General features: G+C 52.5%; 2 protein-coding genes across 3 annotated transcripts in view; one reads left to right on the forward strand and one right to left on the reverse strand.

Annotated features, from left to right (window-relative positions):
- Nucleotides 1–249: 249 nt before the first annotated feature.
- CKM (creatine kinase, M-type) lies at nucleotides 250–9,873 on the forward strand. The gene is made up of 8 exons (XM_082438799.1): nucleotides 250–395; nucleotides 2,473–2,683; nucleotides 3,580–3,734; nucleotides 4,264–4,396; nucleotides 6,969–7,140; nucleotides 8,090–8,213; nucleotides 8,630–8,819; nucleotides 9,341–9,873. The coding sequence occupies exons 2-8, from the start codon at nucleotides 2,491–2,493 to the stop codon at nucleotides 9,517–9,519; spliced, it is 1,146 nt and encodes a 381-aa protein (XP_082294925.1). The 5' UTR covers nucleotides 250–395; nucleotides 2,473–2,490; the 3' UTR covers nucleotides 9,520–9,873.
- Nucleotides 9,424–24,044, reverse strand: part of MARK4 (microtubule affinity regulating kinase 4) — a 32,919-nt gene continuing 18,298 nt past the window's right edge. The window contains exons 13-18 of one of the 2 annotated variants that reach the window (XM_082438649.1): nucleotides 21,259–21,476; nucleotides 18,741–18,844; nucleotides 16,268–16,546; nucleotides 16,045–16,124; nucleotides 15,012–15,056; nucleotides 14,019–14,224 (exon numbers count right to left, since the gene is read on the reverse strand). In XM_082438649.1, the coding sequence (XP_082294775.1) occupies nucleotides 14,160–14,224; nucleotides 15,012–15,056; nucleotides 16,045–16,124; nucleotides 16,268–16,546; nucleotides 18,741–18,844; nucleotides 21,259–21,476 (791 nt within the window). In that variant the 3' untranslated portion in view covers nucleotides 14,019–14,159. Of the gene's footprint in view, nucleotides 14,225–15,011; nucleotides 15,057–16,044; nucleotides 16,125–16,267; nucleotides 16,547–18,740; nucleotides 18,845–21,258; nucleotides 21,477–24,044 lie in introns of both variants that reach the window. The other variant, XM_082438648.1, reaches the window with a different exon arrangement.

Raw genomic sequence — 24,044 nt, forward strand, 5'->3', positions numbered from 1 at the left:
CAGGGGAGGGTGGCTTCTACGTGCCTGGGACATTCCCTGACACTATCCCGTGGCCCCGGCGGGGGGCCAGCTGTCCCCGCCAGCCCGACTCAGCACTTGGTCAGGGGACCAGCTTGGTCGGGTGTGGGGGGGGGGGTCTGGGCCCAGACCCTGGGGCGGCCCATACAAGGCCATGGGGATGGGCGTGAGGCATGCCTGGGTTCAGGGTGGGCGCGATGCCTGGGCGGTGAGGTGAGAGGCTCAGCTGCCTTCCAGCCCCCTCCCGGGGGGCAGCCCCTCCCAGCCAATAGCACAGCTCGGGCTCCCCCCTATATAAGGCCAGGGCTGCGGGCCTTTCCCTCGGGTCAGTGTTGCCTCCGGGATACAGACAGCCCCTTCCAGCACAGCCCAGCCAGGTACTGCCTGGGGTGGGATTTGGGGTGGGGTCCAGAGTGGGGTCCTCCTCTGGAATCAGAGGCCGAGCTGGCTCTGGAAGGGGTCTTACGTGTCCTCCCCCGCGTCCTCCTGCACACAGGTGGGTCAGTGTGTGGCAAGGTGGACCTCGTGTCAGAGAGTCCCCTCTACCTGTGAGCCCCTGACTCCCGGCTGTGACTTGTGATCTCTGCGGCACAGGGTCCTGGGGAGGGTTCCCAGAATGGGACGGAGTCTTGACAGCTGGCAGCTGTCACCCCCTGCAAGGGGCTTCGGGCCAGGCCTTGTTCATGATGCTTTGCCACCAGAACTGGGTGCCATAAACTGTGGGAGGTGTCTGTGTGTCACCTGTCAGGGTCTCTGCGAGGGCAGGGACTGCGGGGTCTTTGCGTTGGTGATCTTGTGGGTCCCTATGGTGTTCCACACACTGTGACCTTGTGGCTAACTTTCCGTGGCTCCTGCATGAGTACCTGTATCCTGGGTGTGTCTCTGAGCTTGGAGGTGTGCGAGTGTGGGTCCGTTTACGGTGTGATCTGGGGGTCCACGGTGACGTGTGTGTGGGGGGCTCTGGGGCTATGATTCCTGGTGTCTCTTGGGCTCACCAACCTTGCTTCCGTGCCTTCTCCTGGCCTCTCCCCAGCAGGGATGGGGGTGGGGACATGCTCTGAAGGGGGCTTTCTCGGTTGAAAGCCCTTGAGCCCCACGGCCTGAATGCATATCCTCCCGGCCACCCTGGTCCACCTGTCTCTGGCCTGCTGACTTGGTGCAAGCCGAGACCCTGGAATGTGGGGGGTGGCGGGGGGGGAGGAGGAGTTTGCCAGACTCTAAAAATAAATCCCCAGCCCTGGACATCAACTCCAAAGGCTTTCGTGGGTTTTCATCCCCCTGGGCCTGATGCCTCGGCCTTCCTCTCACCCTGGTCCCCATCTCCTTCCCACCATCCTACCCGCTTCCCATTCCTGGAACTGGGAATGAGTATCCCATCCCTACCACCACCACTAAGGGGTCCCTTCTCCTGGGTCTTGTGGATAAAAGTAATATTAAAAAAGTAATATTGTTATTAACAATAATAGCAGCCACCCCTCTAGGTATCAGGCCCCAACTCCATGATGGGGCCTGTCCTCAACCGGCCACATGCTTGAGCTCAAAGAATCCTCCCGGCAACCCCATGGGGAACGTTCAGTTCACAGAGGACAGAGGCTCAGAGAGGTTGAGTAACTGGCCTGGGGTCACACAGCCCGGAAATGGCATAGATGGGATTTGAACCCAGTTCTGTCAAACTCAGAGGCTGAGCTGTTCTTCTGTGCCCTGCAGGAGAGGTGTCAGCAAACAGAGGTGGGGGCAGGGACCCAGCCATCACTCCCACCCTGCCCCTCATCCCTCGACTGAGCACCCAAGAACGTTTATGGAGAGAATGTCCCTTTTCTGCTCACACACTCATTGCCAGAAACACCCTCCATCTTCTCACCAGCTCCTCACAGTTTAAAATAACAACAACAATAATAATAATAGCTGAGCAAAATAATGATCATTGTGTTCCAGGCACTATTCCAAGTGCTTTACATAATTAACTCACTTCATCCTTCCAACACCTCCATGAGGTGAATGCTATTATACCCGCATTTTACAGGTGAGTACTTTGAGGCACAGAGAGGTTAAGCAACTCACCCAAGGTCACACAGCTTGTTGTAAGTGGCAGGGCTGGCATTCAAAGCCAGGCTGTCTGATTCTAGAACCTACACTCTTACCCATGCCATGATTACTACTCTGGCTTGAGGGGTTCCCCCCTCCATTTTCCAGCTGGAGAAACGGAGTCTCTAGCAAGGTTACTAGTCTAGGGTCACCTGCCAGGATGCGGTGGAGCTAAGATCCTAACACAAAACTCTTGATACATCCTGTCGAGATGCAGGGGCTCAGAGAGGGGATCCCTCTGGCTCCAAGTCACACAGCACAGGAGTCAGGACTGACCCTCAGGCCTGCCTGACCCCAGAGACTGGCTCTGTTCTTTGGCTGGTCTCTACTGGATGTGAGCTAATCTTCCCCTCCGCCCCTGCCCACCAGGCCCCCGACGCCGCCACCATGCCGTTCAGTAACACCCACAACAAGTACAAGCTGAACTTCAAGGCTGAGGAGGAATACCCAGACCTCAGCAAGCACAACAACTACATGGCCAAGGCACTGACCCCTGAGATCTACAAGAAGCTGCGGGACAAGGAGACGCCATCTGGTTTCACTGTGGATGATGTCATCCAGACAGGTGTGGACAACCCAGGTAAGCCTCCTTGGTGGAGCATCACAGGGACCAGAAGGCTGGGGGGCCTCTGGAGGCTGCCTGCCAGGCCTCGATCCCACCTCCCTGGGTCTCAGTTTTCCCATCTGTAAAATGGGGACCATACCCATGGGGCTGTTGTGAGAAACAGAGGAGTTGAGATGGGTGAAGTGCTTGGGACAGGGTCCGGCACGTGGTAAACCACTCGCTAAATGTGCAGGAGTATAATGTGAGACTCCCCTGAGGAAGCTAATGCATCTCCCAGGCCTCAGTTTCCTCACCTGCAAAATGGGCACCCATGTTGGGAAAACATAGGCGTCAGTACACATGGAGCGGCACCTGGCACAAAGTGAGCGCTCAGACTCTGACAGGGGGGTATCATGAGTGCTGCGCTTCTTTCTCCAAGGACACCCCGCCAGGGCGAGTGGAACTGGGCAGGAGCCCAGCTTCTAGCCTTAGCCCCCAACTCATGGTGTGATTGAGGGGAGAGGCCCTTTCTCTCCAGGCCTCTGTTTCCCCACTTGGGAAATAAGAGGGTCTTTCAAGTCTCTTATTATCTGTGGGGGCTGATAGTCTAAGGTTCTGAAATTTTTTAGGGGAAGATTCCATGATTTGGGGACTCTGACATGGTAATATTTTTAGTAACTGGCCCCCCAGACTCCTTCTCCTCTGTCCTGCCCGCAGCCTTCCTCCCACCCCCCCAGATGCCACCTTGACCTTTCCCAGCCTTCCCTCCCCATTCTTACCAAGCCTCAGCCTTCTCAGTTCTGACCCAGAGGTGTCGAGTGAACTCCCTTGCACGCGCACGCACATACACACACAGTCTACACTGGACCCAGGAGCCCAGGCCTTTCTTGCTGGGGACGAGCGCCTCTGACCTCCCCCCCCGACCCCCCCAGGTCACCCCTTCATCATGACCGTGGGCTGTGTGGCTGGTGACGAGGAGTCCTACACGGTTTTCAAGGACCTCTTTGACCCCATCATCCAGAACCGGCACGGGGGCTACAAACCCACCGACAAGCACAAGACCGACCTCAACCACGAGAACCTCAAGGTCGGCTGCCCCCAGGGGAGGGGAGGGGTGGGAGAGAGAGGGTAGAGGGATGAGGAGAAGAGGAGGAGAAGGGAGGAGGTGGGGGAGACACCCAGAGAGACAGGGAGACGAACAGAGATGGAGAGGAACACAGAGGGAGATGGGAAGAGAGAAGGACAGAGAGACACGAAGTCAGGCAAGGAGATGGGGCTGGGGGCAGTGGGGATGGGGAGGGAGGGAGAGAGAGAGAGAGAGGAGGGAGGGAGGGAGGAAGGCAGGTACAAAACAGACATGTAGAAGAGGGAGAAACAGAGACACAGAGATGGAGAGAGAAAAATGGAGAGAGAGAGAGAGAGAGAGAGAGAGAGAGAGAGAGAGAAGGGGGGGTGGTGGTGAGGGAGGCCAGTGGGGAGGGAGGAGCCAAAGGAAGCAGCAGAGAGGCTGGGAGAGCTGGGAGGGCCTGGCGGGAGACTTGACCTCGCTGGGGAGGGGGGGCCGGGCTCACAGGATGGCCCGCCCTGCCCTGACCCCCCCCCCACCCATTCTCTAGGGTGGAGACGACCTGGACCCCAACTACGTGCTCAGCAGCCGCGTCCGCACGGGCCGCAGCATCAAGGGCTTCTCGCTGCCCCCCCACTGCTCCCGCGGTGAGCGCCGGGCCGTGGAGAAGCTCGCCGTGGAAGGTGAGAGCTCCCAGCCCGCACACTGCCGGGGTCCCCCAGCTGTGGCTCTGCTCCTCCGTGGGCAGGTCTCTGGACTCCCCTGGGCCCCCATTTTCCAAAACACTGAAAGAACTTGGTAAGTCATGAGTACTTGGTGAGTGACAGCTGGCGGCATTACCCCTGGTGGAAGCCTGGGGGTGCTGTCGAGACTTGACACCCAATTGCGCCAGGGTCCTGACCTTCGTCCATCTATTCATCCGCCCACCCATCCATGAAGCAAACATTTACGGTTGTTCTCGCTCTGTGTGGGGAGCTGGGGCTCCCGTGATGAATAAGATGGACAAGGTCACTGCTCTCACAGAGCTGTCAGCCTGGTGGGGAGATAAGAGGAAACACAGAAACCAACAAAAGAACAAGATAATTCCAAAATGCCATGAAGCCAAGAAACAAGGGTTGTGGCACAGAAGGACAGGCGAGAGCTACGTTAGAAAGGAGTTGAGACCTGACTGACAAGAAGAAGCCAAGCTTGGGAAGAATTCCAGGCAGGTGGAACAGCAAGTGCAAAGGCCCTGGGATGGGAAGGTGTGTTGGAGGCATAGCAAGGAGACCAGCGTGCCTGGAGCCGAGTGGCTGATGGCGGGAGGGGAGGAGATGAGGTCAGAGGGGTGTGGGTGGCCAGGTCGTGCAGAGCCTTGTGGGCTGTTGGGAGGACTATGGCTTTGACCCTGTGGGAGAAGGAAAGCATGGGAGGGTGGTGAGCAGAGGAGGGACAGGTTCAGACTAATAGGGATCCCTCTGGCTGCTGTGCAGGGAGCAGACTGTGGGCAAAGGTAGGAGAGAGGCTGAGAGGGGGCAACTGCAGCTGTTCAGGTTGGGGGTGAGGGGTAGCAATGGAATGGGGAGAAAGAGTGGGTATGTTTGGGAGGTAGAACTGTTAGGGCTGGCAGGCAGTGTTGTTCTGCTAAATGTTTAACAATTGGCTCTCAAAAAAACAAAAACAAAAAACAAAAAACCCAAACAAACATAAAAACAAGCCCTGATTTGCAGCCAGCAACTACCAATTTCTCTGGTGTAAACTCTCCTACTGTGGCCAATTTTAAGCTAATCACGTGACATCATACAGAGCTGGGCAATGGGAGGAAACGTGCAGTAGCACATCGTTATGTAGCATTTCCACCATACAGATACAATAGATGAAAATAACTTCAAGAACATAGAAAATAGTAAGTGTAGTAAAATAATTAGAAAGTGATAGTTCTGAGTATTTATTCCCTATGTTTTAAATATAATTTATTTAATTGTAAGTTTTTTTTTTTAATTAATTAATTAATTTTATTTATTTTTGGCTGCGTTGGCTCTTCCTTGTTGCGTGCGTGCTTTCTCTAGTTGCGGTGAGCGGGCTTCTCATTGTGGTGGCCTCTCCCGCTGCGGAGCACGGGCTCTAGGCACGCGGGCTTCTGTAGTTGTGGCTTGCGGGCTCCTGTAGTTGTGGCTTGCGGGCTCCTGTAGTTGTGGCTTGCGGGCTCCAGGGCGCAGGCTCAGTAGTTGTGGCGCATGGGCTTAGTTGCTCCGCGGCACGTGGGATCTTCCCGGACCAGGGCTTGAACCCTTGTCCCCTGCCTTGGCAGGCGGATTCCTAACCACTGCGCCACCAGGGAAGCCCTAATTGTAAGTTTTTTTTTTTTTTTTTTTTTTTTTTTTTTTTTTTTAAATTTATTTATTTTTTTTATTTATTTATTTATTTTTGGCTGTGTTGGGTCTTCGTTTCTGTGCGAGGGCTTTCTCCAGTTGTGGCAAGTGGGGGCCACTCTTCATCGCGGTGCGCGGGCCTTCTCACTATCGCGGCCTCTCTTGTTGCGGAGCACAGGCTCCAGACGCGCAGGCTCAGTAGTTGTGGCTCACGGGCTTAGTTGCTCCGCGGCATGTGGGATCTTCCCAGACCAGGGCTCGAACCCGCGTCCCCTGCATTGGCAGGCAGATTCTCAACCACTGCGCCACCAGGGAAGCCCTAATTGTAAGTTTTTATAATTTACTTTTAACAACATAATATAGTATATAGTATATGATATAGACTATATTATGTGGTATATTATACAAATAATGTATAAAATATATAAAAATACGTATATGTATTATATAAATAAATTTATTATACACATAATACATATTTATTATGTATTATGAATACATATGAATACGTACAAATACTATAAATACTATAATATAATAATGTTCACTGATGGCTCCCGGATTCCTGAGACTTTGACTCTCTGTCCTGGCAGCCAGCAGGAGCAGGCACCAGCACACTACGGCTCGCAGGTGAATTGGATGTGAGGCTTGGTGGCGGGAAGGGGAGAATCCACGTTTTTTGTCTTGAGCACTTGGTGTGGGTTTTCCCAGGGCAGACAGGGGAGGAGCACGCTTTGGGGAGGGGTCATGAATCTGGGTTTAGACACAGTGTTTAGGCGCCTTTGGGACCTCCACAGGGTCAAGGTCCAGGCCCGTTAGGGGTAGCAGTGTGGGGTCCCCAAGGCCTCTGCGCCCCACTCGAGGTGGGGCAGGCTGCTGACCACTCCCTCCTGCGGCCCCTCAGCCCTCAACAGCCTGACGGGAGAGTTCAAGGGGAAATACTATCCTCTGAAGAGCATGACAGAGAAGGAACAGCAGCAACTCATCGATGACCACTTCCTGTTTGACAAGCCTGTGTCCCCGCTGCTGCTGGCTTCAGGCATGGCCCGAGACTGGCCTGATGCCCGTGGCATCTGGTGAGGCCCCCCTGCCCTATGGCCCCCTTCGCCCCTGCCTCCTCCAGCCTTCCCGTGACTTTCCACCAAAGTCAAGACGACCATAACAGTAATTATCCAGAATCATCTGGCCCTCCACCCCTGCCCACCCTGTGGTCTGCATGTCACATTTTGGGAAACTTGAAACTTAGACTTGAACCAGACTCCCTGGATTCAAATCCCAGCGCTGCCACTTACTAGCTGTGTGACCTTTGGCACATGATTTAACATGTCTCTGCCCCAGTTTCCCCATCTATAAAATGGCGATCATGATAATTCATAGCTTTTGGGGCTCTTGTGAGGATTAATTGAGTTAATTTATGTAAAGTATTGGAAAAAGTGCCTGGTATATAGTAAGTGCTCATATTGGCCATTAGTATGATTTTTATTACCAGCTGTTGTTGCTAGCTGGGCTTTCCATGAATCTTTGAATCCCTGATTCTGATAGTCAAAGATTTTAAAAGGTTTTGAGGACCTAGGTTTCAAAAGATTTGGAGAGTGTAGGTTGTAAGATTTCAAGACTTTAAATATTTTTAGATTCCACTAATTTCCGATTCTGTGATTCAGTGGTTTCAAACATTTCCAGATCCTGGAGTTTTACAGTTCTAAAACTCTTTCTGAGATGCTACAATGTGATGGGAAGATTTATCAATTCTGATTCCTGGCTTCCGTTTTTCAAAGATTCTGAGATTCTAAGAGTCTATAATGTTCAAAGAATTAAGACCCTAAAAGTCACTGATCCCAGGATTCGAGATTCCACAGGTCCAGTGACATTAGAGTCTACAGGTGTTAGCTTCTGAGACTTTGAGGTGCTCCCACCTCTTGCCCTTCAGGCCCGCTGCCCCCTAGCGGTGGGTATGTGTTTGCAAGACGCAGGGGAATGGGGTTCCCGCGGAGCTGATTCCTCGGCCTTTTGCTGCGCCTGACCTAGGCACAATGACAACAAGAGCTTCCTGGTGTGGGTGAACGAGGAGGACCACCTCCGAGTCATCTCCATGGAGAAGGGGGGCAACATGAAGGAGGTTTTCCGCCGCTTCTGCGTGGGGTTGCACAAGGTGGGTGCCTGCCTCTCGCGTGACTCCACGTGACCTCCCCAGCTGCTTTCCGAGGCCCCTCCCCTCGGAACCCGGCTCCTCCCTATACCCAAGCCACGCCCCTCAGCACCCGCCCCACTCGCTTTCCAAGGCCCCGCCCTTTGAGAAACCGGCCCCACCCCTATGTTCAAGCCCCGCCCCTACGAACCCGCCTTCCCGGCGTCCTCAAGCCCAGCCCCCTCAGAATCCTGCCACCACCCGTGCGGTCGGGCCCCTCCCCTCAGAATCTTGTGCCTCCAGGTCTTCCAGACCCGCCCCCTCGGAATCCTACCCCTACTGACATTCTCACACCCTGTCCCTCCGAACCCTGTCCGGGTTGTGGGTGTATTTGGGGGCGCCCGCCGGCGCTGATCCCAGGTCCTCTCCCCCTACCTCAGATTGAGGAGATCTTCAAGAAAGCCGGCCACCCCTTCATGTGGAACGAGCACCTGGGCTACGTGCTCACCTGCCCATCAAACCTGGGCACCGGGCTGCGTGGAGGCGTGCATGTGAAACTAGAGCACCTGAGCAAGCATCCCAAATTCGAGGAAATCCTCACTCGTCTGCGCCTGCAGAAGCGGGGCACAGGTGCGGCCCACATCCCCTCCTGTGGCTTCTGCGGCTGGCCCTTTGCGGCGGCTGAAGGGGAGGTGGGGCATCCCCACGAGTTCTGGGGGTGGGCAAGGGCTGCCCTTCTGTGAGCTTCAGTTCCTTCCTCTGCAAATAGGCATCAGCACGCCTTATCTCAGATGAGTCAATATACCATCATGGTTATATAATTAATATACACTGTGTATGTCCCTGGCCGCCTAGGGACCTCACTTTCCCATCTGTAAAGGGGAGGATGGTCAGGATTCGACCCCAGGCAGCCCGGCTCCAGAGCTCAACTCTGTTACCCACCATGTTGGATGGTCGAGGGGTGAGGTACCTAAAGCCGGAGATGTGGGCCCGTGAATACACAGACGCTTAGGAAACTGCGTGCACTTAACCTTTACACAGTAGGCACTCACTCAGTACGTGCGGCAGTCGCCGTTGGCACGGGGGTTGCGTCCTGGGCCCCGCTCCTGCATCTCTGCTCGCTCCTTAGCCCCTGCCTCCTATTCCCACAGGTGGCGTGGACACGGCCGCCGTGGGCTCAGTGTTCGACGTGTCCAACGCCGATAGGCTGGGCTCGTCGGAGGTAGAACAGGTGCAGCTGGTGGTGGATGGTGTGAAGCTCATAGTGGAGATGGAGAAGAAGCTGGAAAAGGGCCAATCCATCGACAACATGATCCCCGCCCAGAAGTAGGCGCACTGCCCGCCCGCCGCCGACTGCTGGAGACCCAGCCAAAGGGAGGACCCGGCCCACCGGAGGCCCGCCCTTCATCCTTTGCCCCGCCCCTTTATCCCGGAGTCCCGCCGATAAAGGTTTAGTCTACCCGGGGCTCTAGCCACCCTCCTTCGAGTTCCAGTTCCAACCAGAGTTCCAACCAATGGGCTCCATCCTCTGGGTTCTGGCCAATGAATAACCTCCCTTATGCTCTCCTCTCCCCTGAGCTCCGCCCACCATCAGGAGCTCTGGCTAATGGAGAGCGCCCTAGCTCACCTGGGGCTCATGCTTTTTCTCCGCTCAAAGCAACAAATAAAAGCAATGGTGGCCTTAGCGTTGTGTGCGATAGTTATGGGGGGGGGGGAGGGAGGAGGAAAAGGAGGAGGAAAGACTTTTGTAATTGGCTACTGTGTGACCTCGGAGTGGCTTGCCGTCTCTAGACATGTCCTAGGGCTAGCCATGCTTTATCTCATCTCTAAAATGAGGCAAAGTTAGGGTACAGAGTCTAATCCAAACATTACAAAGCTCTATGGGGAATCTGAGACCCGGAGAGGTATGGTCCAGTGTCACACCGCCGAGCTTGGGCCCTTCCCAACCTCGGCTCCCAATCACTCACGCTCAGATCTCAAACACAGGGTCCTCTCGAGGGAGAAACGGAGGCCAAAGAAAATGTCTGAGACTTGAATTTGGCCCCCCGGCCTCCGGTTTGAGACCTCCCATGCATCTCATCACTGTCTACTTCATTATGCTTCTCACTGGCCTCCTTCTGTGCGATCTGACTTCAGCCCTCTACAGCTGCTAGCCGTCTTTCCAACTTTCCTTACTTTGCTCGAGAACCTGCCATGGCTCCCCACATCGCCTAGAACGTTCTCGTATTAAGTGCGATTCTTCAAGGCCAAACAAATTCATACCATTTGCTGAAGGCTCATCCTTCTAGTTCTTTTCCCATGATTCCTCTATATACTCTTTTGTTCCTTACACCCTGCAATTCCCACCTTAATGTCTGCCCAAGCTGTTTCCTCCTCCAGACTGGGGCTTGGGTCAGAGCATACCTGTTAAGTCTTTAAGGATAGGACTTTCGGAGAGCTTGGTCCCAGGAAAGAGCAGGAAGGGGCCTTGGGGTCGCGTGTGGGAGAAGCAGGTAATAGACGTCAAGAAACATCTGAACATGTATTGGGTGTTGGCCACGTCAATCACTTCTACTTGACCCAATAGGCTGAGGTCTCCATTTGCTAGGGCATAGCACGTGGGCCCCTAAAGAGACAAAGGCCTCAGAAGAAAAGGTGAGGCAGAGTTAAGAAGACAGAGCCCCCAGGGACCTGGAGGAGGCAATTTTTCAAACCTTGTCACATAGGTAAAGGGCCCTTAGAGATCAAGAACTCTCTCCATTTTCCAGAGGGGAAACTGAGGCCCGGGGATGTCAGAGCTCCCAGAGAGATTACCAAAACAGAAAGGTTAGAAGAGACCCCAAAGGTCAAAGCACGCAGGGCCTGTTAGACATGGGGATGCCCTTTACAATACTGTCCCCAAATGAAGATCCCATCACTAGTCCCAGCTCCAGCCCTGAGGCCACACAGACCACACACACTCCAGCCAGTAAGGTCTGAGCCAGCCGAATCCAGAGTCCAGGCACTTGTCAGCTACCATGCCTGTCCCGCCCATTTTGCCTCATAAGGCTGAAGTCCACCCCTTCTCTCCTCACCTTCTGTCCGGTCCTGACCTCCTCGCTACTCTTCTGACCTGATTCCTTCCCTCCATTCACAGCACAAACCTGCCCCTGCCTCTCCCTTACTCACAACCTTGCCATGGCTCCCCAGTACCCTTGGTACAAAGCCCAGGTGCCTCTCCGCAACCATCAAGGCCCTGCCAGCATCTCCAGCCTCATCTCTCACAGTGACTCTATACTCACTCAAGTCATGTGTCATTTGCTGAAGGACCTGTACCGCTCTCTGGCTTCCCAGCCATTGTACACGCTGTTCCCTCTGCCTAGAACACGTGACCCACACCCCGCCATGTCTGGTTAGCTGCTCATCGTTCTCTCCATCACAGCCAAGCTGTTCCTCCCAGGAAGCCCTCCCTGGCTAGGGCAGTTTCCCCCTTTGCACTCCTGCGGGCTCTGGACTCCCCCATATCAGCCCTGCCCACTCTGGATCACTGAGGACACGGCTGTCTCCTCCACTGGACCGTGAGCCCCACGAGGGCAGGGCTGGGGCTGTTTTGGTCACCACTGTGTCCCCAGCACAGGGCTGGGCACAAAGGAAGCCCTCCGGGATTGAGGTTTCGTGACAGGGTTGGTTCCCCCGACACACACCTCATTTTTCTACCCTCTCAACTGTAAACACTTCTATTTCAGCAGAGTCCTATTCTGGCCTCACTCATGACAGGAGTTTGGCTCTGCCCCAGACCCTGAATTTTTCAACACTGGCCACTCTTTAATCTTTACCACCCTTCATTTCTCATTTGACTTTCCTGTCAGCTCCGTGAAGAATACAACAGTTGACCCTACTATGCTCTAAATGGGCAATTGAGGCAGTTTGACTAAGCCTCTTCCCTGCATGCAACCCTCCACGGCTCCCCAGTGTCCTCGGATGAAAGCCCAGCCTGCTCACTTTTGCCCACAAGGCCCTGGGTGAAGCAGCCCCGCCCTCCAGCACTGGACAGCCCTCTACTGCTTAAGTCTATCATGCTTCCACTTCCCTTCTCCTGCTCCTGACACCTTGACTTTCCTTTGGGGAGCCCCTTCTAAGTCCAGTTGTAGGCACAGGCCACTCCAGAGTCACAGCGACTGGTCCAGGGACGATCACATGACTTAAGCTCAGCAGACTTTCTGCTGCAGCAACTAAGCTGGAAGGATGAAAGCTTGGAACTGCTGGCATCATCATTGCCATCAGGGAGTGCCTACTGGATGAAACTACTAGAATGAAACTCACACTGAAAAAAGCAGAGGTGAGCTGGCCTGCTGCCTAGATCCAGATGTACCTGAAGTCAGGCACCCCTGGCCTATGAAATGAGCAAATACCTTTTTGCTTAAGTGTAGACGGATTCTGAGTCCTAATACAGCATTTCTCTTGCTAATTCTCCACCCACCCCCAACACAGCAGCCACCCTGAAATTACCCACAGTTCTCTGAGCTATACCATGCACTTCCACTTCCAGGCTTGTGCCCAGGGCATACCTAATACCTGGTCAACTCCTACTCATCCTTCAAAGCCCAACTCTGGCACCAGTTCCTCTGGAGTGCCTTCCCCAAACCCCCTCACTTTCTCTTCCGTGGCCCCCAAAGCAATGGTTTCTCTAGTGTCTATCAGAACCCCCCCACAATAGACAGGGGCTCCCTGTGTCTCCGTGTCCACACTGGGCCTGGCATGGAGTAGGCACCGGTCAATGACTGTTTATTGAATAAATGTACTGCTGGAGTAAGAAGTGGCTTAGAGTCCAGTATAACATGTGGGTGGGTATGTGAATGGATGAACGGGGGTCCGATATAGGAACTGGGGCCTCGTGGATGAGGCCAAGTCCTGTCCTGCCCTCTTCCACAATCATCCTTGACCCTCACACCCCCACTACTCCCATTCTGCAGATGAGAAAACCGAGGCTCAGAAAGGAGAAACCACTGGCCCAGTCACACACCTCCTCTTCATCTCACTTGCAGGTGAGGGCAGGGAAGGAAGACCCCAGGGTCAGCGTGGGGGAGGGGGGACTTCCTAAGTTTATTGGGCAACAGGCTGCAGGTGAGGGGCTGACAGGAGGAGGGTGGGGCTGTAATAACTTAAAAACCGGAGGTGAGAGCGGCAGCTCCTCGGGAGACCTCTGCAGAGGGGAGGGTCCGGGGGTATTTACAAGGATTTGTACAAAGTGCCCCGCGCCAGCCTGGGGCAGGAAGGGGGGGTTCGAGCAGGAAGGGATGGGGAGGGGAAGGAATCTGCCTCTCTGACCCCCACTCCCGACCCCACCCACCCCAGTTCTCCAGCCTTTAGGCTCAGCAACTCTTCTTGCCCCTGCCCAAGGCCTAATTCTTGAGCTGTTGGGGGGGAATGGAAGTTTCCTGTTTCCCTTTCTGCCCCCGCCCTGCCCCCAAAGTTTCCTCAGGTGCCCCGAGGCAGGGTGAGGGGGGACAAGACAAGCTGGAGGCTCCAGGAATGTGCCAGCTTTCCCTGCTAAGCCCCTTTGCTCTTCTCTCCTGCCCAGCGGCCCCAGAGAACAGCAGAGGGGACAATCTCTGCCCCCAGATCGATTTCAGGGAAACTGAAGTGATGACAAAGGGAGAATTCCCTCCTTGATCCCCTTTCTCTCCTGCCGAAGCGAAGTAGGAGAGGAAAAGAGGAGGGGACCCAGGGCCATGACGGCTCAGAGCTCGAGGTCATTGGAGATGCGGGTGACGAGGGTGCGGAAGGCCAGGGCAGTGCCCGCCACGCGGCGGAAGAGAACTCCTCGCAGGCCCGGCCGGGGCAGCTGGCAGACCTCCACTTCAAAGTGGGACAGGGGCTCGGGCCCGCCCGCACCCCCGTGCAGGCAGGCCAGCAGGAACGGCTGGGGCTGGCGGCAGCGGCAGCGGGCGGCCGCCGTGGCCTGGCGCAGAGCTGCCATCAGGGCCTCGGGCGGGCGCGAGCTGGTCAGCTTCACACTCCAGGGGAATCGGAGCAGCCGGGGGGCGGTTTCCGTTTGATCCCAAGGTAGATGGCAACTGAGGTGGGAAGATATTAGGGGTTAAAGATGGGGGAGAAGAGGAAGGTAACCCACTGTTCCCACTTTGGGACAGACTCCAAGGACAGACTCCCTGCCTAACAAAGAAATGTCTCGCCTAAAATACCAAGAGTGTTCCCCTTGAGAAGCACTGCAGATCTAGTCTTTCTGGTTTAGGTGGGGCATGAACACAAGGGTGAACACATGACTCACTTCCGGTCAATGAGAGCATGCAACCAATCAGTGATTGGTTCAAAGATGAGCATACCACTAAGTCTGACCAATCAGAATACTCCACCCTTCTGGTCCCAGGCATTGGTTTAGGGATGGACATGTGACCCATTTCCAGCCAATGAGATTCGGTCCTGGGACTGTTGGAACTGCCGGGGAGGCTCTTTATTTCCACTTGGGTTTCTACAATGGCCCAGAGCTGTTGGCAACCCTTGTGCCTCATTGGATGAGAGGGGAAAGGAGGTGTGGTGTCAACAGGGGGAGGAGTGGGTTAGAGATGGGAGAGGCTGAAGTTAAAGATGGTCAAGGAATAATGCTCAGGGATGGAGGTGGAAATGAGAGGAAATCAAGGGGGCGGGGGTGGGTAAGAGGAGCCAGCAGAGAAGGGAGGGTCATAGGGACATTTCAGGAAGTTGGCCTTGGAGGATGAGGATGAGGCTTGGGCCCCATCTAAGGGTCTGGTGGGGGGGTGAGGAGAGGTACTTACACAAGTGGGGTCTGAGACAGGCAAAAGGGGAGGGGCTGGTGTGGCACTCAGGGGAGGCACATGCACTCACCTTGTGACCTCAGGTCCCCCGATTCTCTCAGGTTCGTCTGTGACCCTAGGGGAGGGGAGGGGGGAAGAGTGTCTAATCTGGACATAGGGGCCTCTCCCTCAACCCACTGGCTCCAGGACTCTGGGCAGGCTCTGCCTCAGCCCTGGTCCCTCCCTGCTGTATGGAGCTGGGCTGGGGAGGGCTGGGAGTCAGGATTTGATCTCCCTCTCCATGCCCAGAAGCGGGGAGCCCCGTTTGAAATGGTTAGTGCAGGCTGGAGGAAAGATACTGAAGGATTTGGAAGACAAAAGAGGGGTGGGGGGTGGGCAGAGACACATACCTACATATAGAAGGACACACACACATACACACACACACACACACACACACACATACACACACCCCTCCTTCAGGCTGTACTCAAATGAAACCTCCTTAGTAAGGCCTGCCCCATTTAAAACTGCACCCTCCCTTCTCCACACCCCTGACCCCCCCTTCCTTGCTTCCTTTTTCTCCTTAGTACTTGTCACTATCTGACAGTATATATATTTTACTTATTTATTGTTTACTGTCTGGGTCCCCTAGTAGAATGTCCTGGGCAGGGATTTTATCCCTTTTGTTCACTTTACTCTGGGCCCACGATGGTGCCAGGCACACAGTAGACATTCACAGAATAGTAATAGTAAATATTTATAAAGCATTTTCCAAGGCAAGATTTTAAGCTCAGTCCATGCATCACCTCACTTAGTGATATACTTCACCGCACAACAACCCTATGAGGAAGGTACGGTTATCACTATCCCCATTTTAAGGAAGGGGAAAGTAAGGTCCAGAGAAGTTGAGTCATTTGCTTAAGGGCACTCAGAAGAGCTCGGGTCTGAACCCCAAGAGTCTGGCTCCAGAGGCCAGACTATTGTTTATTAACTGAGTGAGGAAATGAACAACCAGAGCCCCTACCCGACTCACAGCGCCCCCTCCCGCCAGGCCCTCACACAGGTCAGACATGCAGATAGAGAGGCAGAGCCAGTGAAAGCAGAGGGTGGAGGGGACTTACTGATCTTGGATCCCTGGGGCAGAGAGGCGCCCGAAACGCAGCGGTTAGAGTTCTGCCGTTTAGAGGGATCGAGGGTAACCCTGCAGCGTGAGGAGGGAGGTGAAGGGTGAAGGAGGAAGAGGAGGAGACGTGGGGATACAGAGGCAGAGTAGAGCAGAAGACAGGTTAGGCCCCGTCAGCCCCCCCATCCCGCTCCCCAGACCCCACATCCCGTGGGGCTCACCTTCGGGTCAGTTTGGAGGTCAGCTTGGTGAAGAGGTTGGTGGTGGGGCGGGGCCGCCCAGGGGGCAGGGGTGTGGCCTCATGGGCCAGTGTGGGAGAGGCGGGGGGCCCATTCTGCACGCCCCCACCTGCCCCGCCCCCTGCCCGCCTGTCCCGGACCTGGCCACCGTGGAACGTGCTGCGGATGGTGGAGCCGCGTGCCAGGCGGCTCCGCTCCCCTGACGGGGGAGCCAGGCTGTGACTGGAGGGGGAGGCGGGGGGCACCCGTGGGGTCCCCGAGCTGTGGGCAGAGAGGTACAAGTCAGGGTGGGGCCTTGAGGCAGGCCAAGTCCCCAGCCCCCTGCTTCTCCACTGGTCGTTCCTGAGATCAGAAACCTCTAGCAACCTGGGGCTCAGAGACAGGGCTGCTGTGTACGTCGTGCAGGCGGTGCACTGTGCAGCCCTAGTATTGCCTTACCTCCTCGTCTCAACTCCTAAGTCGTCCCTCCTTCAAACTACCCTTTCTTTAAACTCTGCCCCCTCCAATCTGTCCCCTATCCCAATTCTCCTCTCTCCAAACTCGGCAATTGAATAGATTCAGATACATTTTTGGATGAATCCCTTGCTATTTGCCATCCAAACCTCAGGAACCAAACCAAGTGTGCAAACACTTTGCTATTATTCAATCGTGGGAAAGGAATAGATGTGAACATCAAGGGGACCTACATTCATTATGAAAACGTTTCAACAGGTGAAAAGAAAGAGGAAGGCACCCTCTCCCTAACTCTCTCAAGACGCTGTGTGGGCAGAGGTGGCTCCACTAGCCCAGGACCCTCCTCTAGGCCTTCTGAGGCTCCCAGTCCTGACAGCAGGAGCCAGACCTCCAATTTCTATCCTAGGGAGCCGGGACCAGCCTGGATCTCAAAGAGGGAGTCCTGATTGGCAGATACCACTACCTCTCTCTCAGAATCCATACACCTTGTTTTACTCTTAGTGACCAAACAAACCCCTTAGAGTATGAACATTGCACATGGCTGCCCAGCCAGATACTACATTTCCCAGCCTCCCTTGCAGCTAGGGGTGGTCATGTGACCATGCTCTGGCCAACAGAATATAAAGAGAAGTGCTCTGTACCATTTCTGGGTCACGCCTCTAAAAAGAAGGCAGTTTGCGCTCCACTTTCTTTCCACCCTACTTGCTGGTTGGGAAATAGTGGCAGTTGGTGCAGTGGCCTCAGATCCAGAGCTGGAGCTTCATGTTGAGATTGGTCCTGAATCCTTGGAGGACCCTGCCTCCTACCTCTGGATGGTTGCATCACAGAGGACTAAACCTCCATCTCATCCACTGCACTCTGGGGTCTTTTCATTCCTGAATCTATAATCTAACTATACACTTATCTCTCGGCCAGAACTGGGAGGCTATATATTATAGTGGTTACAAGTACAGATTCTGGAATCAGTCTGGAATCTTTGCTCCTTGACTTACCAGCTGTGTGGCCTTGGACAAGTTACTTAACCCATCTATGCCTCATTTCCTCAGCTGTAAAATGGAGATAGCAGGATCGACCTCATAGAATTGTTAGGGGCATTCAACTAGCTAATGTACAGAGGCCTGGCACATGGTTACTGCTTGAAAAATGTTGGCTGTTATTATTTTTATTTAACAACCACAAAAAAGCTCGTATTCATCAAATGCCTTCTGTGTCTCAGGCCCTGTGCCAGGTACAAGGACACACCTGATCTCCACTGGATCCCTCTAATAGGGTCTGGAGGCAGAGAACAGCAGCCCCATCTTACACAGGAGGAAATGCAGGCTCAGATACCTGCCAAAGGGCTAAGAGGCAAGATTCAAACTCGGAGCTGAGTAGCCACAGAATCAATGCCCTCAGCCACTCCATTACCTCGCCCCCACCAAAGAGTAACACCCGCATCTGTTTATCAGGTGCTTCCCAGAGTGCACCTCGGCGTCACGCCTGCCAGTCCCGGTGGGCGGCAGTGTCATTATCCTGAAGCCTGCCCCACTCCCAGACTTGAACTGGGATGTGAACCAATTCATTCCCTTTTTATGCTCCAGCCAGTCTGTACTGGTTTCCCTCACATGCCAGCTGAAAGAGACCGAACAGACTCAGGCAAAGAAGTTTGAAACCCAGCCAACCAGAGGATGTTGAAGCTGTGACAATCTGGGGCTTCTCTCCAGCTCTAAAAATGGATCATTCAAAAAAAAAAAAAAAAGAATCAACTCAGGTTCCCAAGGCTCGTAGGCAGAGAATGGGTCAGACTGCTTTCCTGGTGCTGACGGCTAATTAATTAAGGGTGGAGGATTTTCAGGGGAGTCTGGGAGAGGGAGGACATGGGTAGATTCTGCCAAGGGAAGGGCAGACACAGACTCCCCAGTCCCCATGGCACCCCTTCCCCGCATCTATCATCTGAGATCAAGGGGGGCCCTGCTCACCTATACCCCACTGCCCCCTCCCTGTTGCTGCCCTCCCTCCATACCTGTTTTCTTTGCCATTTGGCAACAGGGATGGGCGCTCAGCCCCCGGGCGTTCTGTGCAAACGTAGGTGTTTCTGCGGGTCATCATGCTGGGGGGGAGGTTGTTCTGCAGGAGACAAGGCCAGGAGGAGAGTGAGGGAGCAAAGGGATACCCCTTAATCCCCCCTTTTACCCTCTCTGGCCTCCCTCATTAGGAACGAGGCGGGGAGGACTTCTCTGGCGGTCCAGTGGTTAAGACTCCGTGCTCCCAATGCCGGGGGCCCGGGTTCGATCCCTGGTCGGGGAACTAAGATCGCGCATGCTGCAAGGCGCAGCCAAAAAATAATAATAATAAAAAAATAAATAAAAATAAAAGGAACGAGGCAGGGGCCTGTGTGTGAACTGAAAGTGAGTAGGTGGTTTATTGTACTTTGGCTAAAGACATGAAGGGTTAGTGGGCCATCCCAGAATGTAGGCTGAGAGTCATAGAAGGCCTTGGAGCTGGGAGGAGAGAAGGTCAGGGAAGGTTCCCAGGGGGCAGCCTTGCCCCCCTCTCCTCTCCCAGCTCTCCCCCACCTCCAGCCACATCAAACTTTGAAAAACATACTTATTCATGCCATGCTGTCTCTCCTCATAAAGGCCTTTGCACATGCTGTCTTATCTGCTTGGATATTCCTCCTACCTTTCCCTCTGACTCACTCTTAGCTATCTTTCAGGTGTCAGTTCATAATATATCCGCGCCCTGGCCCCAGGCTGAGTCAGCTACCTTCTTTGCACTCCCTGCTACAGCCTTGATCACTTTGAGTGACCACATCTGTTCACACATACATCCCCACCCGCTACTGCACGGAGCTCTCCGAGGACAGGAATGGCATATCAGGATTCTGTTGCCTCACAAAATGTGTTGGAAAGCGATCCCTCTTTCTTTCCTCTGGAAGTCTGCCTAAGTTGGTATTATTCCTTCTTTCAGTGTGTGGAAGACTTCCACCAGCTTAAAGCCATCTGGGTCTGGAGTTTTCTTTATGGGAAGATGTTGATACTGTTCAGGTTTTCTATTTCTTCTCGTGTCAGTTTTGGTTAACTGTGTTTTTAAAGACATTTGTCAATTTTGTCTAAGTTGTCATATTTATTGGCATAGGGTAGTTCCTAATACCATCTTACTACCTTTTTATGTTAGAACAAAGTTCTCTTTTTCACTTCTGATAGTGGTAATTTTGTGTTTGCTGTAGTTTTTCTTTCTTTTTTTTTTTTTAATTGAAGTATAGTTGATTTACAATGTTATGTACTGTCTTTTTTATTAATTAGTCTTTCTAGGGGTCCATTGATTTTATTAATCTTTTCAAAGAATCAGACTTTGGCTTGCTGATTTTCTCTAGGGTACATCTGTTTTCTCCTTTATTGATTTCCTTTCTTCTCTTTATTATTTCCTTCATTCTACTGCTTTTCTGGGCCGGGGGGGGGGGGTTGGTGGTGTAGTTTGCTGTTCCTTTTCTACTTTCTTAAAGTGTGGGTTTATTTCAACAATTACAACAGCTCTCATTCATTGAGTGCTTACTGAGCCAGACACTGTGTGAAGACTGTACAAGATCCTCCCAACAACCCAAGTTCTTTGATGAGCTCATTTTCACAGGGTGGAATAATGAAGCTCAGAGAGGGGAAGTTACTTGCTCAGGGTCACACAGCTCATCAATGAAATTCAAACTCCGGTCTATGTAGCTTCAGCATCCTGACCACCTTCCTGTAACTTGTCTCCACCCTTGTCTCTGATGATGAGGATATTTTGGTTCCCTTAGCTTGTATTATATTATTCTAAGGAGCTGTAGAAGCAAGAAAGCCAAATGCTACATTCCCCAGAAACTCCTCTGCAGCCCAGGTTCTGGATATGAATGGGTTCTGCCAATCTTTGCACTCATGAAGATCTGGAAGGTGGAAAAGGGGTGGCAGCCACTTTCTTGCCCCCTTTGACTTGGGCTCACACAGGCAAATCCGTGAGATGAGGGTCTTTGCTTCAGCAGGGCACCAGTGCCGGTTCTCCAGACTTCTGGGCAGCAGAGGCTCTTCTTCTGGAGAATGAAGTTTCTGAGTCTTGCATTGCAGCCGTGACCGTATGTTCTTGAATTCAACAGAGCTAGAGGTGGCCTCAGAGGTGGCAGCTCCCTTGGTGGGTCAATTCTGCTGTGGCAATATGTCATTCTTGTAGGTCTTGTCTATTGCCTGCCCCTCCAGCCCTTCCTACAATTGTGTAAACACCACACCTAATTCCCCGTATTAAATCCTTCCCGTCGAAAGCACAGAGTACTTCTTTCTGACACTGAATCCTAATTTATACACTAGAATCAAGCACAAGCTTAGGCAGAGAGAGCACTCAATAAATGTCTGTTGAGTGAAATGACTGAATGGATAAAACAAAGAGTCCCGTGTGGTGGTCTGGGGAACAGGATAGGAAACGGCAGAGTCTGAAAAATGTGACCCAGGTGGCATCGATAGGCTGGGCCACAGGTGGTGGCACCCCTGGTCCCATCCCCCAGCCCCTCCACTCACAGGGGTGCTCGTACTGTCCTTCCGCCGCTCTGGGATCTCTGCCTTGTTGGGGTTGTGGGCGCTGCTGACCATGGGGCTGGAGGGGGGCAGCCCTCGGCTCCCGCTCCCCGCGGCACTGCAGCTCGCCTTCCGGCCTGGCAGTCGCTCCTCCTTCAGCTCCGCCTCCCCTGTGCTGGTTGGGCTGCGCTTGGGGTGCAGGGGTGCAGGGGATGGGCCACCTGGTAGAGGGAGGGGACAGTTTAGGGTTGGCGTCACCTGGAAAAGCCAGAACCGACTGCAGATGATCCTTAGAACCTTAGAATTCCTCACATAGGCTACAACCTTTGCATGGGCCATTCTGATAACATCTAAGTGACAACATATATACTGACCCAGAAGCTCCACATAAATGACATGACACACATACAGGTTATTCACTGCATCCTTTTTTTTTTTTCAGGCCAAAAGATTGGGAACAGGCTAAATGCCCCTTAATATGGGAATAACTAAGTAAGTCAAGATATTGTCACACAATGGAGTACTATGCAACTATAAAAAATGTTCCAATACAGAAAGATTTTCAAGATAGACTGTGAAGTAGAAAAGGCAAGGCAAGGTATGAGGTCTACAGTGGGCTATCATGTGTATAAAAAGGGGGAAGGACTTCCCTGGTGGCGCAGTGGTTAAGAATCCGCCTGCCAATGCAGGGGACACGGGTTCAAGCCCTGGTCCAGGAAGATCCCACATGCCGCGGAGCAACTAAGCCCGTGCGCCACAGCTACTGACCCAGCGTTCTAGAGCCCATGAGCCACAACTACTGACCCTGCGCTCCACAACTACTGAAGCCTGTGTGCCTAGAGCCCGTGCTCCGCAACAAGAGAAGCCACCGCAATAAGAAGCCCGCGCACCGCAGTGAAGAGTAGCCCCTGCTCGCCACAACTAGAGAAAAGCCCGCGCGCAGCAGCGAAGACCCAACGCAGCCAAATAAATAAATAATAAAATATAAAAAAAAAAAAAAGGGGGAAAAGTGTTTAACTATATCTATTTATCTATACTTGTTTATAAATGAACGTTGCCCAAAGGCTATCATTTCTATTAAAAGGAGAGAATATATCTTTATAGTATATTAATATATTAATATTGCATTTATCCATCTTTATGCATTTAAAAATTTTTCTTTTTCTCCTTCTTTTCACATCTGTCTCTTTATATATTTATATATGAATGAAACTTCTCCGAAAGAATTGATATAAAACCGGTAACAGCGGCTGCCTCCAAAGAAGACTGGGGGCTGCGAGATACGTGTAGGACAAAGACTTTTTTACCATCTACCCTTCCTGCGCTATCAAGTTTTGAAGGATGTGAGTGTGATAGTTTCAAAAACAAAACAAAACAAATTTTGTCCTTTAGAACATCTTGGGAATTTACAGTTTTAGAACCTGGGGGTTAAACGTGTTCTAGAACTTCAGAGAGTCAGAACTTCTGCATGTTAAATCCTCAGGAAACTTAATGCGCAAAAGTCCCAGAACCATAACAAGCTCTACAATGACGGACACAAGGCACTCATAAACCATCTTTTATCCCGAGAACCCCAGAATCCTGAAGGTCTCCACGTGGGTTATTTTTAAAGGTTACTGTGTTCTAACCGTAGGATGTTGGAGTCAACAAGCTTCTTAGGGACTCTCTGGGCCAATCTCGCTATTTTATAGGTGGGGAAAAGGAGATCCAGGGGAGGGGAATGGCTTGACCATCCAGAACAAAGCAGGTTCTGCTCAGGACTGATGCTAAGCTTCCCTGACTCCCCTCTTCCTGTACTAGTGCCCGTCCCAGAGTAAAGAATTTCACCCCTAGAGAGAAGTAGGGCTGCAAAAATAACGGAAAGTTGGACATCACCTTGGCAGTTCCTTAACTGTTAAATGTAGAGTTACCATATGACCCAGCAATTCCACTCCTAGGTACATGCCCAAGAGAAATGAAAACATAGATCTACCAAAAACTTGTACATGAATGTACACAGCAATGCTATTCACAGTAACTAGAGGCGGAAACAACCCAAGTGACCCTCAGCTGATGAATGGATAAACAAAATATGGTATATCCATGCAATGGAATATTATTCGCCCATAAAAAGAAATGAAACACTGATACTGCTACGATACGGATGAGCCTTGAAAACATGATGCTAAGTGAAAGAATCCAGTCACAAAAGGTCACATACTGTATGATTCCATTTCTATGAAATGTCCAGACTAGGAAAATCTACAGAGATAGTAAATAGATTAGTAGTTGTCAGGGGCTGGAGGTTGGGGTGGATGGGAGATTTGAAGAAGATGACTAAGGGTTATGGAGTTTCTTTATGGGGTATTGACAATGTTCTAAAGTTGACTGTGGTGAAGGATACACAAATCTGTGACTATGCTAACGCCACTGAACTGCACACTTTAAATGTATGTGAATTATATCTCAATAAAGCTGTTAAAAAATAGTGGGGATGATTAACATTTGTTGAGGGTATAGGTAAGAGACCTCCTGGAAGTTTCCATGTCTCATTTGTGGTGGTAGTGGTGGTGGGTCTATTTTCTGCAGGGGATGAGATATCTGTTAGTTGCAGAATGTGGGATACAATCAGGTGTCTGCCCACTCCCTTCCCACTAGTAAGTAAGGAGGAGAGGCCAGAGGGCAGGCTCTCAGCAGCCATTTTGTACAATGTGTCATCCTGTGTCCTAGTCAAGTGGATTAATCCCAACTGGACCCTGATATCAAGTAGACCAAAGAGATTCCAGCTATTATTTGAGCTGGCCTCTAAA

The sequence above is a fragment of the Balaenoptera physalus genome, assembly GCF_965194825.1.
Source record: "Balaenoptera physalus genome assembly, chromosome: 19".
NCBI classification, from domain to species: Eukaryota; Metazoa; Chordata; class Mammalia; order Artiodactyla; family Balaenopteridae; genus Balaenoptera; species Balaenoptera physalus.